The sequence below is a fragment of the Opisthocomus hoazin genome, chromosome 28 (genome assembly GCF_030867145.1).
Source record: "Opisthocomus hoazin isolate bOpiHoa1 chromosome 28, bOpiHoa1.hap1, whole genome shotgun sequence".
Classification (NCBI taxonomy): domain Eukaryota; kingdom Metazoa; phylum Chordata; class Aves; order Opisthocomiformes; family Opisthocomidae; genus Opisthocomus; species Opisthocomus hoazin.
In genome coordinates this window covers 7,701,895-7,718,122 of record NC_134441.1, presented here as the reverse complement: position 1 = coordinate 7,718,122, position 16,228 = coordinate 7,701,895, and the positions used below count along the sequence as shown (strand labels likewise).

At 50.9% G+C, this 16,228-nt stretch overlaps 1 protein-coding gene across 1 annotated transcript; it reads left to right on the top strand.

The window, feature by feature from the left end:
• The first annotated feature begins 1,447 nt into the window (after positions 1-1,447).
• On the top strand, positions 1,448-11,170 carry ATP6V1B2 (ATPase H+ transporting V1 subunit B2). The gene is made up of 14 exons (XM_075444517.1): positions 1,448-1,598; positions 4,240-4,295; positions 5,035-5,133; positions 5,779-5,872; positions 5,973-6,050; positions 6,565-6,704; positions 6,838-6,939; positions 7,345-7,442; positions 7,694-7,817; positions 8,253-8,403; positions 8,771-8,853; positions 8,945-9,049; positions 9,267-9,396; positions 9,519-11,170. The coding sequence occupies exons 1-14, from the start codon at positions 1,490-1,492 to the stop codon at positions 9,659-9,661; spliced, it is 1,512 nt and encodes a 503-aa protein (XP_075300632.1). The 5' UTR covers positions 1,448-1,489; the 3' UTR covers positions 9,662-11,170.
• Positions 11,171-16,228: the final 5,058 nt, after the last annotated feature.

Here is a 16,228-nt window from a genome sequence, read left to right as displayed (position 1 = left end):
AATCCACTTGACAGCGTTGTCCCTTTGTCTGGGGATTATTTATTGTGTTTACTCCCTCCTTAGCCAAACAGTTTCTGGTGCGATGGTTTGGGGTTTTTTCCATCGGTCTCACCAGCCCCTGGTACTTTGTTGCTCCCCCAAACGAGCACAGAATTGCCAATATCTCTTTGAAAACAAGTTCCCCTGAAATATTTCTGTTTTTAGCATAGAAGGAGATAGAATATTGTTTTATAACGTCAAATAATTCTGCCTCACTGCTAAACAGGGAGGAGAACAAACAACAACTGTTACAGTTTAAGATGTGTGAAGAGATACAAAACCCGTAAGGAAATAGAAGGTTGACAGACGAATGGTGTTCTAGAGAAAGGTGTTCACAAATAACCCACTGCCTTTTTTTATTAAATTAAAGGATGAGGGGGTAAGGCAGCTCTCATTCTGTATTTTATACCATTGTACCAGTCAGCCCGTGATGTCTGAGCATGAGGCATCAGTGCACGTGGGGTGTTTCCATCGACAGCCCTGTCTCGTTGCCAGTTCCTGCTTTATTTCTTGTCTTCCATCTCCCCTAAGCAGCTACCGCTACGCTCGTAGATCAAAGCGCTGGTTTAGATTGGAGCCGAGCCATGAAGGCACGGCTGAGGTGTGAGGACAGCAAAGCCCAGCGCCAGAGCCCTGCCCAGCCGGGCAGAGAGGGCCCCAAAATCCCCTTGCACCCCTGCCCAGGGCATGGCTGGGGGGTCACCTGGGTGGGAGGCCAGGGCTCTGCTCGCCTTTTTTCAGCTGAGTCACTCCTTTGCTTGCTGTTAATTAGTTAACTTCCTTCCTTCCTTCCTTCCTTCCTTCCTTCCTTCCTTCCTTCCTTCCTTCCTTCCTTCCTTCCTTCCTTCCTTCCTTCCTTCCTTCCTTCCTTGCTTCCTTCCTTCCTTCCTTCCTTCCTTCCTTCCTTCCTTTCCTTCCCTCCCTCCCTCCCTCCCTCCCTCCCTCCCTCCCTCCCTCCTTCCCTCCTTCCCTCCTTCCCCTGTTTCTCTTTTTTTCTTCTCTCTTTTGCTTTCCTTTTATTTTTTTCCTTTCCTGCTTCTCTCCTTTTCCTGTTTTCCGTTCCCTCCCTTTTCCTTTCCCTTTCCATTTGTCTTTTCCTTTTCTATTCCCTTTTCCTGTTCCTTTTCCTTTTTCTTTCTCTTTCCCTTTGACCTTTCCCTTTTCTTCCCCTTCCCCTTCCCCTTCTCCCTCTCCCTTCCCCTTCTCCCTCTCCCTCTCCCTTCCCCTGCCCCTGCCCCTGCCCCTGCCCCTGCCCCTGCCCCTGCCCCTGCCCCTGCCCCTGCCCCTGCCCCCTCTCCCCGCCCCTCTGCCCCGCCGCCGCCCCCCCCAGCACCCCGGCCAGCTCCCGCCGTTCCCGGCCCGGCTGGGGGCGCTGGGGGGGCGGGGCCTGCGCGGCGGCGCTATATCAGCGCATGCGCGGCAGCGCGCGGGGGCCGGGGCGGCGGAGAAGATGGCGGCGGTGCGGGCGGTGCGCGGGCTGGTGAACGGCGCCGGGCCCGGCGGGCCACGGGAGCAGGTGGCGGCCCTCACCCGCGATTACCTCTCCCAGCCGCGCCTCAGTGAGTGCGGGGCCCGGGCGGGGCGGCGGGCGGGCTCCCCGGGCCGCCTTGGTGGCGCTACGGGGGTGGGCCCGGCTCGGGGGCGAGCGCCCGCTGGGCCGCACGCAGGCCGGGCCGGGCCCTGCGGCCGAGCCTTGGGGCCGAACTGGGCTGCCCCGGGGCCGGGCGCTGCTGCGGGCGCAGAGGCCGAGCGGGCCCGGGGCTTCGGGGGGGTTCGGGCCGGTCCCGTGCTGGAGCCGGGCATCGCGCCCGTGCTTGTCACGGGTTTGTCCTGTGCAGACGTTGCAGTGCGGGAGCGGCGGGCCTGCTCCCACCAGGTGACACGGGCCTGCTCCCACCGGGTGACACGGGCCGTTTCGGTGTCCGTCGCGGAACTGAGAGCTACTGTAAATCTGGGGGGGGGGGGGGGGTGTGTGGATTCTGTTCCTTTAAAATGAAGTTGAGAAATCTGGTGAAAAAGGGGAAATACAATAGCTTGTAAAAACCCCTTTGTTGCAGTGTAGCAGGGGGAAGTCAAACTGGTCTGAAGGTGCATATTTTTATGGCCTTTTTTTGGATTTAGGTAATAATTACCCGAGTGACTCTAGCTGTACACCTACACAGCAGGAGTACTTGCAGGGTGGCAGCCAGGGAGCTTCTCTGCCATGGTTTCGTTGAGAATGTCAGCCTGGTTTGAAAGCCAAAGCAATCATCGTAATCCCTGCAGAGCAGGTCTGCTGCTCCACTTCCCTCTGGAGCGGAGGCTTCTGCCGAGGCTGGAGCCAAGGTGACTTCGTATTCAGTGATGTTTTTCTGTATAGATTTGGGCTCTTGCCCTAACTGACATTGCTTGCAAGCTGGATGTGAAAAACACTTCGGTTGCTTTTGGTTTGTCATAGAACTGGCTGACCTTAATGGCAACGGGAGTTTTGAGTCAGCGGTGAGCTGCTTTCAAGGGGAGTTGGTGGTGGTTGATGCCAAGGAAGTAGTCTCGTGTGGACAAAGCAAGACGTGTAAGCCCTTTCCCGCTGATTGAGGAAGAAGCGCTCATGGGACAGTCATGGGACGAAATGCTTTGCTCAAGATAACGTTTTCCATTTCTTGCGGACAGTGGGCTGCCAGTTGCACTCTGAGCAGACTCCTCTTTGTGGCATAATGTCTGTGTAATTCTTGTTCAGCTGAAAGGAGGGGCCCAGCTTGTGCTTTTGATTCAGACTAATTCAGGGGCACATGTCCTGTCTTGGGGTGTTTAGCAGGATTTTGACAAGAGTAAAACTGAGAAATAGGAGTTCCAGCCTTAGACCATCTTCTGCACCAGTGACCCTCAGACCTCGTCTGGTGCAGTTTTGATTATTGCTGTTTAAGAGATCAGATTGCAACAGTTCACGCTGTTTGTTGAAGTGTAAATACTGCGTTGTTGACAGTCTGGACAGCGCACGGGAAGTGTGCCAAACCTGGGCAGGGTGAAGCGGCAAAGCCAGGTGATGCCCTGTGGCCTGGAGCTGGTGGAATTTGTGATCTTTCCCAGTACCACGAGTGCCCATTTCCTCTGCCTTGAAGTGTGACCAGGAATGGGTGCTGGTATCTCTCCTGTTCTGCAAATGGCTCCACTTGCTCATTTTTCCCTCCCAGGGATAAGTGATTAACAGTCACTGTCTTGGTCGCTGCTCCTTGTGACTCTGATGAGGCTTTGACTCAATGTTGCTTTTGTCTGTGGATCAAGTGATGCTGGGCCCTGGCTGGGATGCCGCTGTGTCCTCGGAGCAGGGCGGGAGGGCTGTTCACTCCGTTTTCACAGCTTTTCCACTGGGCTGATGGCAGCGATGAGTTCTGGGCACACAGTACCTCAGAAGCTGTATCTAGTGCTGGTACTCGAGCTGTTGATGTTTGAGACATGAACTGGCTGGCTGTGGCCTTCTCTCGGGTGTCAATCTGCAAGTTAAATCTAAGAGTGGGAGGAGTGTGGCTAAGGTGAAATTCAGCCTTTTGCAGTACATTGGCCTTTTCTTGCAAGAGAGGGGCGTTATTATAAGGTTTCTTCTTAGCAGTGTGCCAAAAACCACAACTTGCTGTAGAAGCTCTGCTGATCAGCTTTTGAGCACAAGGTCTGCTTGCTTTGCTAAGTCCACGCTTTCACACGGGCTGGTTCAGTGTCATGGAGCAGGACACTAAAGTGGTTAAAGAAGAAAAAAAAAAAGAAAAAGCCTCCAAGCTGAGTATGAATATTAAGGTCTTCTCACCATTTGTTGGTCATAAATTGCAGTGGCACTGTCTTTGTCACAAATTAGACGCTCTTATCCCTACTTTTTAGAGATCATGCATCTAGATATTTTTTTTTAGCTTAAGACTCTGCTTCTGCTGGCATTTAAATGATCTCTGGATATGGACTCGCAGTGAATTTCTGTGAGAGATGAGAAAATGGCGATATCGTGTATCTGCATGTTACCTCGGATGCTTTGCAAGGAGCAGCAAAGAAGGCTGGCCACACAGTTCAGTGCCTAATCCTGCTGATAGAGTCCATAATAAACACCGAAGCGGTACAGAGCTGGGCCCAAAATCTGCAAACCTCAGGCTGGCGATAGGAATGAAACTTGGAAAGCTTTATTTGGGATATTTCTGATGTTCCGAGGAAGTATGTGACTTGTGGCTTGCTTTCTTTCAGCTTATAAAACTGTGTCGGGTGTGAATGGTCCGCTGGTTATCTTGGATCAAGTTAAGGTAAAGATTCAGATTATTGATGAGTGAAGGTTTTTGAGGGAGAGTTTACAAGAAAAGCCGTGACAGGTTAAATCCAGACTGTTGTGAATTTCATGGGTCCACTGAGCAATTTTAATGCAAGATACGTTTCTGACTGCTGAGATAAATGAGAATATGCAAATTGCTGTGAAGCTAGGGAGGGTTGTCTGTGTCCTGGAAGAAAGGGAGAGTAATTGAGACTGATGGGGGAGGGAGGAAACATTGTTGCAGTTTTACCGAAATCCCCAGAGTGTTGTCTAAACTTGAATGTAGTGTTTACCTTGTTCTTGACATTTTTGTTACCGAAGCTTAAGTGCTCTGGAAAAGGGAACTATAAACAGGTCTGGCTTCTTTTCACACCACTGGCAAGTTACTTTTGAAGGCAAGCAGCTGGTGCTGTGCGCAGGCAAAAGCCAGCTTTTACTTCTTATTGTCAGACACTGCATTGCAGCTTTCTGTTCGTAGGACAGGGCTACTAGGGGCTTTACAGCAGGTTCTCTCAGGTCTTTCTGCAGCCTGCAACTCTGAGTAAATGTGTAGTCTTTGTAAAAATGGCTTTAGTCTGATAAATGTTAGTAGTCTTAGAATTAATTTTGTTCTGATGATAAAATTAATTTTTAAAAAATTTAGTAGTTGCTGGCTTGAAACTGATAACATCAGTTTCATGACTCTTCTTGTGGATTTTAAAGTTTTTTCCACCCTCTTTCTTGCTCATCTTCAGTTCCCTAGGTACGCAGAGATTGTCCACTTAACTCTTCCTGATGGCACGAGAAGAAGCGGGCGGGTGCTGGAAGTCAGTGGCTCCAAAGCTGTGGTTCAGGTACGACTGGGGACAGGAGTGTCTCTTGCTGTGACAGAAGAGGATTGTATAAATCTGCATCTGTCTGAGCCTTGTCAGATCTGTCTCGTAATATGCTCGTTTGGTACTGTAAATTAACAAACAAAATCACCCACTTACTCCAAATGCAAGTGGCATGAAGAATTTTAGAAGACTGAAAACTGGAATACAGTGACTTTTTTAATGTGCATCCTGCCATAGATTTCTTTGCTGCTAGATGAAAGGAATTGTACTGTAATTGTACAGCGCTAGATTCAAGATCAGCCCCTGTGCTGTGTGGATGCGGTATTTCTTCTAAGCAGCTGTTCCTTGTTAATATTAATTCTTCTTATCTGAGAACCTGACCCTGTTGGCAAAGGGAAATACTTGAGATCAAAGGAATGGCACCGGGTTTGTTGGTTGCTGCTGATACGCTTTGTGAATTTTGTTTAAAGTAGGTTTTTATGATGTTTTGTACTAGTGAGCTGCTCTTGAAATCCTTTGCTTGTAGAGGACTGCCTTGCTTTTCTGCCCTGTGGCTGATGGAGTGCTCAAGCTGTGAAGCAGCATTCTAGTGTGTTATTTTGTAAAGCACAACACTCAGTCCTTTCGCCTGTGGGTTTTGTTTTTCTTCTGATATATTTACAGGTATTCGAAGGAACTTCAGGTATTGATGCGAAGAAAACATCTTGTGAGTTTACCGGGGATATTCTTCGAACGCCTGTCTCTGAGGATATGCTTGGTAAGGATTTGCATCTTGGTTTGAAGGATGAACACACTTACCACATGCTAACTTGTTTTCACAGTAGCTTACATTTTTATTTTATTGCTGTTTCTTGTAGGCAGAGTATTTAATGGATCAGGAAAACCTATAGACAGAGGCCCTGCTGTTTTGGCTGAGGATTTCCTTGACATAATGGGTATGTTCATAATCCAGTTCTGGTATGGAGTTCAAGACAAATCTGGTGTTTCTGGTTTCTGAATGCTACCATAGTTTTGGTTTTGAACATAGGATCTAACTGTTAGGGGGCGTTTAATCTTATTTTTAAGTATGTGTGTGGCATCAAACTCAAATTTACACAAGTGCAGGACAATGAGGTAGCAGAAAATAACTGTGTTCAGTAGCTCTTAGAAGCTGTTCTTTGAAGTATTTGTAGACTGACTTAATTATACAGCCTCCAAAGACAAAAAGCTGGTAACCTCACAGGCTTTTCTTGAAAGCACTCTTACCATTTACATGACCGTAGAATGCCAAAGTCTTTGGATCTACAAAAGGCTCAGGTTTGACCAGGTGCATCTAAAGATTTGTAGGCCTAATGGTGGGGTTTTTACCTTTTCACTGGGCCTGAGATTCATGCTCAGTATCAGTGGTAGCTTGATCAAGCTTCATATGTGGATATGGAATAACATGTGTTCTCCGAAAAAATATAACAGGTCAGCCAATCAATCCCCAGTGTCGTATCTATCCAGAAGAAATGATTCAGACTGGCATTTCTGCTATAGATGGTATGAACAGTATTGCCAGGGGGCAGAAAATCCCCATATTCTCAGCTGCTGGCTTGCCCCACAACGAGGTGAGTACTCAAAGCCACTCTCTAAACAGTTAGTGGCTTGCATTTCACCGGGGTTGAAAAGTAAACTGGGTTAAACTGCAGTCTCTGTATTGGCATCAAATGTACAGATGGACTGAAATGTTCTTTTCCCTAGATTGCAGCTCAGATATGTCGCCAAGCGGGCTTGGTGAAGAAATCCAAAGATGTGATGGACTATAGCGAAGAAAACTTTGCCATCATGTTTGCTGCTATGGGTGTAAGTTAGTAGTATTGGAGGAGAATAATGCTTGAGTAATAAAGGAGACAACAATGCCAGTAGCTGAGCATTACTTTTTTGAAAGTATTTTAAGTAAGTGTTCTGTATGTAAAACTCGGCAGTGCTGAACTGGCTGGCTGAAAGGCTGAAAATCGCAAATGGCCAGAACTGGAACAAAGTGTGTCTGATCAGATAAAGTAGCTGAAGATCAGGATAAATATCTGAAACTTAAAATCTCTAGCCTGGAGTTCTAGAAATAACTTTCTGTTGGGAATGTAGGGGAGTGTGCATGATACAGAGGCTTTTGCTTATGGATTATTAAGATGATGTTTGGACTTTAATGTGATGCAAAGTGTAGTACGCTGAAATCTGGCCTGGCCCTGATGCCTTAATGTTGTGATTTAGGTGAACATGGAAACTGCTCGGTTCTTCAAATCAGACTTTGAGGAAAATGGGTCCATGGACAATGTGTGTCTGTTCCTGAATTTGGCCAATGATCCCACGTGAGTAATTACACTATGATGGTTGGGAAGAGGCTGAGAAGAACAAGTAAACTGGAAGCTGAAACCTGTGCTGGTGTCCTGCCAGATGTCCCCTAGGCTGGCATTTTGCAGCAAAGTTGCATATGAAGTGCTGGTGCTCCAGTTGGTGCACGTAGCAGATTTTCAGAGGTTTTAAGTGTTTGTGACTTTGGACTATTACCTTGCAGCCCTAAAGCACTTGTCATAAATAATGCCATACTGTTCTATTTCAGCATTGAACGCATTATCACACCTCGTCTAGCTCTGACAACAGCAGAGTTCTTGGCGTATCAGTGCGAGAAGCACGTGTTGGTCATTCTGACAGACATGAGCTCCTATGCTGAAGCTCTGCGAGAGGTACGCATTTATTAACTGGTGTGCTGGGTGTTGGCAGAAAGGGTTTGTAGGATAAAGTGAGAATGAAAAGTTCTGCTCAAGCTGTCACAACTGCTATTCGTGATGATGTTCCTGAATAGCTAGTGAGGCTTTTAGTTATTAATTGTGTGTCTAGGATGATGTTCAGCAGTCAAAAAGCTCTTGCTTCCATGATAGCTAAACTTATGTGACTGCTGGCATTCAGCAGTTTGATGTTACAGTTTCTGATTTGCCTTGGCACCTTGTCTCGCCATACACGGTTGTGGTGACTTCTTTTAATAGGGGGTTGTGTGGCTGTATCTTGTTATTGCCTGCAGGAAGAGGTACTTTCAGTTGCTAGTGTAGCTCAGTTAGTGGAGACAGCAGGGCTGTGTGAGTGAGCTGACTTCTTGGAAACGCTTTTCTGGATTGCTGCAGGTTTCAGCAGCTAGAGAGGAAGTGCCTGGCCGTCGTGGTTTCCCGGGTTACATGTACACTGATTTGGCTACTATATATGAGCGTGCTGGGCGTGTGGAAGGCAGAAATGGTTCCATTACTCAGATTCCGATTCTGACCATGCCCAATGATGGTGAGTTATTTTCAAGTGTTTTTAATAAACAGCACTTCAGAGGACTCGTTTAGAGCAAGCTGCCTTATTGCGGACAAGCAGCGAGATAGGAGGTCCTGTGGCCTTTAGGTTTCCATTTGAATATTGCGGTTTTTGGCTGCCCTCTCTGTCTATATTGCTGATAGAAAGCTTTGCCTGTTTTGGGCTTCAGGACTATTCTCCAGCCCTCTGTCAGGAGTGCTTACAGCTCTAAAGCTTGTGGAAGAGCACTAGGTGATATACTAACTGATGGCACTTTACTGTAGAAGGCATTTAATGCAAAAAGCTGCTGCATGACTGCTACAATGGATATAAAAGGTCTGAAAACTGTCAAACCATTTTTTTTCAGATATTACTCATCCTATCCCTGACTTGACTGGATACATCACAGAGGGACAAATCTACGTGGACAGGCAGCTGCATAACAGACAGGTGAGTACCGCAGCAGTTGGAACATACTGAAGATTACTCTGTGCTTTTTGAAGTATTGATGTTGAAATTCTTGGATGTCTTTTTCTTCCAGATTTACCCGCCTATTAATGTCCTGCCCTCCTTGTCTCGACTGATGAAATCAGCTATTGGAGAGGGCATGACCAGGAAGGATCATGCGGATGTGTCCAACCAGCTGGTATGTAAAATCCTCGTCAGGGGAGCAGAGTTGTATTTCAGATATACCTCTGGCTAAACAGCCTGCAAAGGGCATGCCAGGCAGGCGTGATGCAGAACGCTCCTGAGGCTGCCTGAAAGCATTGACTGAGTGTTGAGTGAGGCCCTTTGTTGGGTTTGAGCAGAAATCGGTACGTGGATGATCAAGATAAGAGCACTTCTGTGTCTATCCCTTGTAGTATGCCTGCTATGCTATCGGAAAGGATGTACAGGCCATGAAGGCTGTAGTTGGTGAGGAAGCTCTTACCTCAGATGATCTGCTTTATCTGGAGTTTCTGCAGAAGTTTGAGAAGAACTTCATTGCTCAGGGTAAGTGGCTGCTTCAGGAACATCGCAGCGTGCGTGAACGCCTAGAAGGTCTCGTTCTCAGATCTCCCTGGGGGTGAGACACTTTCCTACCCTGTGTTTCAGTCTGTGGTTGCTTTCTGCAGGTCCTTATGAAAATCGCACTGTTTACGAGACCTTGGACATTGGGTGGCAGCTGTTGCGAATCTTCCCCAAGGAGATGTTGAAGAGAATTCCTCAGACAACGCTGGCCGAGTTCTATCCTCGAGACTCGACGGCAAAACACTAGCCACAGCTTCATCTCTGACTCCTTGCTCTGTGAAATGCTGTTTGTTTTCTTTTTTCATGTGTTGGTGTTTACTTGTCGCCCTTACAATTAAAACCAAGAATAGGTGACTTTTTGTGCCAGTGTTCCAATGTACACTGATACCAGTTTTTAAAATATCCCTTCTTCCGAAGCCTGGATCTTCAGGAACATCTTTAGGCCAGCTCTTACAGATGTGCAATAGCTATCGGGAAGCTTGGTTTTTGAACTGGACCTGTTGCAGACATTTCCAGGGAATGTCTGAGGATTGCCAGAAAGTGCAAATCTTCACCTTGGAACCGGGAGCACATGGGTTAGAAAACATGAAAGAGCCAGTGTGGCTTCCTTTGTCCAAAGCATCTGCCCAGTCTGACCCTGCGCAGTTGCCGTGCTGCTGGTAGCACAGATGTCCTGCTGCTGGGCCTGGAGACCGGGCTGCTGGGTGGAAAGCGTGGTGCGTGACAACGTCCCTTTCTGAAAACTGCAAGTCACTGGTTTTTAACTGGCTTGAGATTCTTAAAGCTATGTGTGAACCGAGAACACTAGTAGGCACGCTGGGTGCTTTTCCACGAGCAAAGGGTCTTTTCAAAGGTCACAGGCCGGTGGGTTGCTGCCTGAAGGTAGCATGATAAGGCTTAATTGCTGAATTAAAGGATTTAAATTGCAGTTTGCAGAGTAAGTTTCCTACTCACCTTTTTTTTTTTCCTTTGAATTCTGGAAATACCAGAGGCATGAAACAGCAGCTAAAGCGTTACAGGATCAGTAGTGTCCCAGTGGGCAAAACAAGGTAATTCAAGGCTTTGTGCTGCTACTGAAGGGGATTATGAGACGTGAAAAGCTCTTGTACCTGACCCAGTTGTACTGGTGGGAGGTCGGCTGTTAAAGTATGTCTCGTACTAAACGATGCAACGGGAGAAAGCAACTTCGTGTGTGGTGGATATTTTGAATTCTGTGTTATACAGCATGCTCCAGGTGGCACCGGGTCCGCAGTCGTGTTTGAAGCTGCTGTGGTTTGCACTCCAGGCACAGACTTGGCTAGCCAGGAGCGCTCGGCATTCCCAGACCCCGCAAGCTTGGCTAGTCCATTCAGCGGTGTTGGATTGGCTCAGATGAGGCTCCGAGCCCGGTGCTGGCAGGCTTTCTTGCTTTTCTCCAGGCTCAATGTAGTCTAAGCTCTGGTCTCGCTAACCAAAGCATGTTGCACCTCTCTGAACGCCTTCAGTGCTTGTCTAGGAAGGTGCTAACATGACTCGAGCGACGGTGTACTAATTCCAGCTTTCCCTGACGTCTCCTTTGTGCAGTTCTTTCTATAGTTTGTTCCGTGTTCTCTGTAACTTGGATGCAATAGCAACTTTATTCCAATGCATTCCACCCTAAAGCTGTGTCAAGTCTATTTTTCTTGAGGTGGGGATGGGAGGTCGGAAGTGTTGGCATGAGAATACTTTAATGTAGAGAATATCTAAATAAATTAAATATGGAAAGTGTTGAACAAAATGGATGCCTTTGATTCTGTGGTTGAAAACAACGTTGGGTCTTTCAGCAGCAGCTGAGATGTCCTTTGCCACTGGGATCCTGTTTACCTCAAGGAAGCTCTTCGTAATCTGCCAAAAACTTCTCACTTCCATCTCCAGGTGCTTGGTGAGGGCCACGTGAGCCACCCCCACGTTAGTACCAGAGCTGTTTGCTTTTGTTGGTCAGGATTTGGCCTTCAGCTTCAGGATGGAGTGCGCTGTGCCAGTGGAGCGGGTGGGTGGTGCGGCCACGGGCGAAGGCTTTGCAGGAATGCTGGAGGGTGAGGCACCACCGCTTCCACGTGCGTCTGGACAAGAGTCCTGTGCTAGAGGAGGCTGGGAAGCCTTAAAAGGCTCCTGGAGACTGAGCACAGGCAGACGCTGGCCTTAAACTTTGTGTACACACACCACTGCGAGGGGGCTGGGCCGGTTTAGTCGGGTGTTCTGTGCAGGCAGGCTGGGACCTGGCTGTGCTGGGATCCCCGGCGTCGGTCCCTTGCGCGAAGGAGCTGCTGGGAGGTCTCCTGCTGCGGAGGCTGAGGGCAGTGTGAAGCGGGGCGATCCGGGGTTCCCCTGACGAGCTCCCCAGAGCGCAGGCAAAGCCCAGCACACCTTCCTCGGCTGAACAATGCTCACGTCAAATCCAGTCCCTTAATGAGGGAAGAAAGCCCCTGTCCTGTCTGCTGATTCCGCTCTGCATCTTCAAAGCGTTGTGCCCCGATGCGCTGAGCTGCGCCGACGCTGTCGCTGTGAACCAGAGCTTGTGTTCCGGCTGATAAAAGCCTCAGGCTGTCGCAGGTCTGTTCTTTTAAACCTTGTACTAAGCTGTGATTCAAGCTGTTCCTTGGACAGAAGTACAAGGCCTTGAGGTAGATAAAGACATTAGCTCATTTTTTTAAAAACCTCTTTTAAATGTCCAAGCTGGTTCCTGCAGGATATTTTTCAGTGGGAGAGACGCTAAATTTCAAATGCCATATCCTGAGCGTTAATAAAGGCTTTGATTGTCCCACAGAGCTTGAAAGACTTCATTTAATGCAGAGGAAGGAGGGTCCAGTGTACTAAAAACGTCTAATGGCTTAACGGTGGGTTTTTTTCACTTTTTCTACCCCTTTACCCGCTCAGTTACGGTCGCTGTGTCTGGAGGGAGAGCCTGGGGTTAGCACACAAGAGTAACCCCGTGAACTGACGGCAGCCGTCAGTGCTTGGTAACACAGGTTTCAAAAACATGAGTAAGAGAAGGAATTCCAAAGTCCAGTGAGTTGCTGAAATCCTTCCGCAGGTGCCAGGTTTCGGGGACAAAGGTTGAAGCGGCGTTCCCCAGGGCGAGTGAGTGCCGTGGCAGGCGCCTGCACGTGGATCTCACGGCTCCGGAGATGTGCACGCGTTACGGAGCAAAGCACAAGGGCTCCTGCAATTAGAAGGATATTAATGACGATTCACAGAATAGTAGGGGTTGGAAGGGACCTCTGTGGGTCATCTAGTCCAACCCCCTGCCGAAGCAGGGTCACCCAGAGCAGGCTGCACAGCACCATGTCCAGGTGGGTCTGGAATATCTCCGGAGAAGGAGACTCCACAACCTCCCTGGGCAGCCTGTTCCAGTGCTCCGTCACCCTCAGAGGGAAGAAGTTCCTCCTCATGTTCAGACGGAACTTCCTGTGGCTCAGTTTGTGCCCATTGCCCCTTGTCCTGTCACTGGGCACCACTGAAAAGAGCTTGGCCCCGACTCTACTGACTTGCAGCGGGTGGGGGCAACGGGGAGAGAACGCGATGTGCTCCGTGGCTCGGGGCAGGCGGGTGAGCCCGCAATGACAGCGCGGCTCGTCCCAGGTTTGGGCTGAATATAAACGGCGAGGGAGGCTTTGCGCCGGGGCTGACGTAGCTGCTGGCTGTCACGGGGAGAGGCCGGCGAGCGCGGAGCTGGATGGAGCGCAGCAGCCACGCAGCGGCACTGCGCGCCCGGCCGGCGGCGGGGATGGGGCGAGCTGCCGCAGGTCAGCTCCCCAGTCAGCCGTGGTGCTGCAGTCCAGAAAGAGAGGGCTGTTTCAGGTCCTGTATCACCTGGAAATAACACTTTTTTTTCTAATTAAATATTTAAACAGCAGTGCAAGAACTGCTTCAGAAATAACCAGACCCCCTGGAAGCATGCACCGATGCTGCTTAGCTTGCTTGGATGCCACTGACTGCAAACGCACCGAGTTTTCGAACGGTGCCCGTGGGGAACAGGCAGGGCTGGTGCTGGTTCGCCTGGCTGTGTAAGGTCAGGGGAGGCTGTGCTTCGAGGCACAGAACCAGCCTGCTGGGGCTCTTCCTCTCTTCACTGAGGGGGTAAATTCAGGCTCGCTTGCTGTTTAAACCTTCGTGACTGCGTTTGTCTGGGAGAGGTTTGGTGGCAACATCCAGCTCTGACCTGTCCCCTCTGCCCGCTGGACTCATGCACGCAAGTGGCTGAGCTCCCTCTTCCATGCCGCTCCTCGCCGGCCGTGACTCCCGCCGGGATCGCAGGGCACACCTGAGCCTGCTCTCCCCCGGCTCCGGAGACTCGAAATGGGGCAGAAACCTCCATCTTCCTCCTGCCTCCTGCTCCCCGGCTGCTGGGGGAGCGCGGCTGCCAACACGGGCCGAGCATGGCCGTCGCCCCGCGCGCGGGCAGGTCCCCGGCTCGCAGCAGAGCCTGTCCTACAGACTAGCAGCTCCCAGGTAGGAACAGCCTGAGCCTGGCACAGGGCCCTGCGAGGGAGGAATGACAAAAATAGCTCTAGCTCCCAGCAGCCGGAGGCCCCGGGAGCAGGCTGGGGCTTGCAGCACAGCTATTTTAGCACTGAGTGGAGAACACAGCCCTTCACCAGGAATATGGGGTGGGAAAACTCAGGGGGCTCAGGCCCGGGTGGATGGGGTGCCCCTCTGCGTGGCGTCGGGCCGGGCTGTGCTGTGAGCCGTCCTCGGGCAGCCCCTGGCACAGCGCGGTGCTGAGATGGATGCTAAACAAACAGTCCCATATTTCATGGCGTGGAGACAGCAGGTACCATGCTAAATGGGACGTGCTGATCTCCCAGCTGCTGCCCGAGTGCATTTACACGCGCTTTTCTTTTTTCTTTCTTTTTTTTTTTTGTGGTAGTGACTAATGAGGACTGCCTGGGGGTCTTATCCCCCTCCGCCAAGGGATGTCAGCCAGTCGGGTCCCTCCGAGAAGCACACGCCAGCTGTCGGCTCATGGAGGAGGGGAGGAGAGCAAACCCTGGGCACGTTTCCCCCCCCTGCCCCTCGGGTCTGCAGTTGGGACTGGCAGATGTAAGGCAGGGGAGCAGGCTGGTGGGGAGAGCTGCCGCAGGTTATTTGCACATCAAAAGCAGCTTTGCCTCTATCACCCTGCGAGCACGAGGTGGCTGGGTTTAATCGCTCTTTCAAAGGCGGCCGTGGTCTTGTCTCCGCTGGGATTTTAGGTCTGACTCTGTCCCCCACAGCCAGAAACTGGTGCAGTGGCACCGGGGTGTTAAAAGAAGATGCAAATCAGCTTTTCTCCGTCTTGAAGCTTATTTGCATCCGCTGATTAGTTCAACAACTGATTCAAACTCCTTCTGTTTGAGGGCGGTTGGCGCTGGGGCAGCTGGAGCCGAGCTGGCCCGGGGCACGGACGAAGCACGGAACCCCCGTGACTCCGGGGGAGCTGCGCGAGCTGGGGCTGCTCCTGTTTTGCTCCCCATGGCCCGAGCCTGTGCCCCTCGTGCTCAGATGCTTCCTGAGCTTGGGGGCCATGGCACGCACCGATGCCACCCCATTTGTGTTCAACCAGCTGCAGAGGAAGCCCTGGGTATCACGAGGGAATGGCTTTATGCAACTATCAGGGCTTTCAGCTCCTTCCTCCCAGGGCAGCAGGGTCAGGGCTAAGGCTGCCTTCCGCTGTTCAGCTTTCCTCGTGATCTCACGGCATCCTAACGCCGGAGCTGTGCCCTCGTGGAGCCCTGCTCCTGCCAAGCAGCAGCCCTACACGGGCAGGATGGTGCCCACCTGCGAGGCAGAGGATGCTCTGAGCCCTGCCTGTGGGGAGGACACAGCTTCTTCGCATCAACAGCTTCGTTAGGGTTTTGGTGAAGGGGTGGGACCCTCACTGGGTTTAAAGGAAGAAGCAGCCATTACAGGGTGTGTGTTTTCAGGAGGGCTGTGCTTGCTCCCCTGCCTGCCCTGACTCTGGCTGCTCAGCCCTGGTGAGTCTCCGTTTTGCTGTGCTGCAGCATCTGCAATTTGGTTGTCACCTCTGTGGGACAGGGATGTCACTGGGGATAACCTGGGATAATGGCTGGCTTGGGGGTCTCCTCCTCACTGCTCCCCTGGCCCAGATACGTGGACCAGGCTGGGAAGGGCTCAGCCGAGCCAGCAGCACCCTGCAGCCGGGGCCCGTGATGCTTGGAGGTGACTTGTAACAGAAGGTGCTGCTCAGGAGAAAGAGCCCTCGCACGTGGTGCCTCTCCTTCCTGCTCAGCAGTTTTCAAAGGCTCTAAAAATAAACTTCCCTCACGCCTCGGGCAGCGTGAGCGAAGCCAAAGTCTCCCTGAAAAGCATCGGCGGGAGCTGGGTGTCGGGTGCCCTTTTGGGAGACGTGGGGCAGCTTGTGCACGGTGTGGGCCCCCCACCCTGGGCTGCAGTGGGGGGAGTGCCCTGTGGAATGGAGTCAGGATGATTAGTGCTTTCTGCGGTTTGAGTGTTCCCCCCTATTTTCTGCTTCCCAACCTCACTCTTTACCTCCCTCCTCGCTGTTTAGACCTGCAAAACCGCCAGGTCCGTGCAATGCAAACAGGCTCTGAGTCAATTGGTTTTGGAGGAAAACAGCTTAAATAGTCAAAACATGTCCTCGGCTTTTGTTAAGGCGTTTTCACTGTGTCTCTCCCTCTGTAACTGTTTTCTCTGGCTCTGCCGGCCAGGGAGATGGACCTACCCGCTCCGGGGACAGGGGGTCGGGGACCGCCGGGGCTGGGGGCTTTGGGCTGCGTGGGGTTGGGATGAAAATCGCTCTCACCTGCAGAGCAGGAGGGCGAAGCCCGTGGGC

Coding starts and splice junctions, on each gene's coding strand:
- ATP6V1B2 (XM_075444517.1), top strand. CDS start 1,490: ATGGCGGCGGTGCGGGCGGTGCGCGGGCTGGTGAACGGCGCCGGGCCC. Junction 1,599..4,239: donor CCTCTCCCAGCCGCGCCTCA/GTGAGTGCGGGG, acceptor GCTTTCTTTCAG/CTTATAAAACTGTGTCGGGT. Junction 7,818..8,252: donor ATGCTGAAGCTCTGCGAGAG/GTACGCATTTAT, acceptor GGATTGCTGCAG/GTTTCAGCAGCTAGAGAGGA.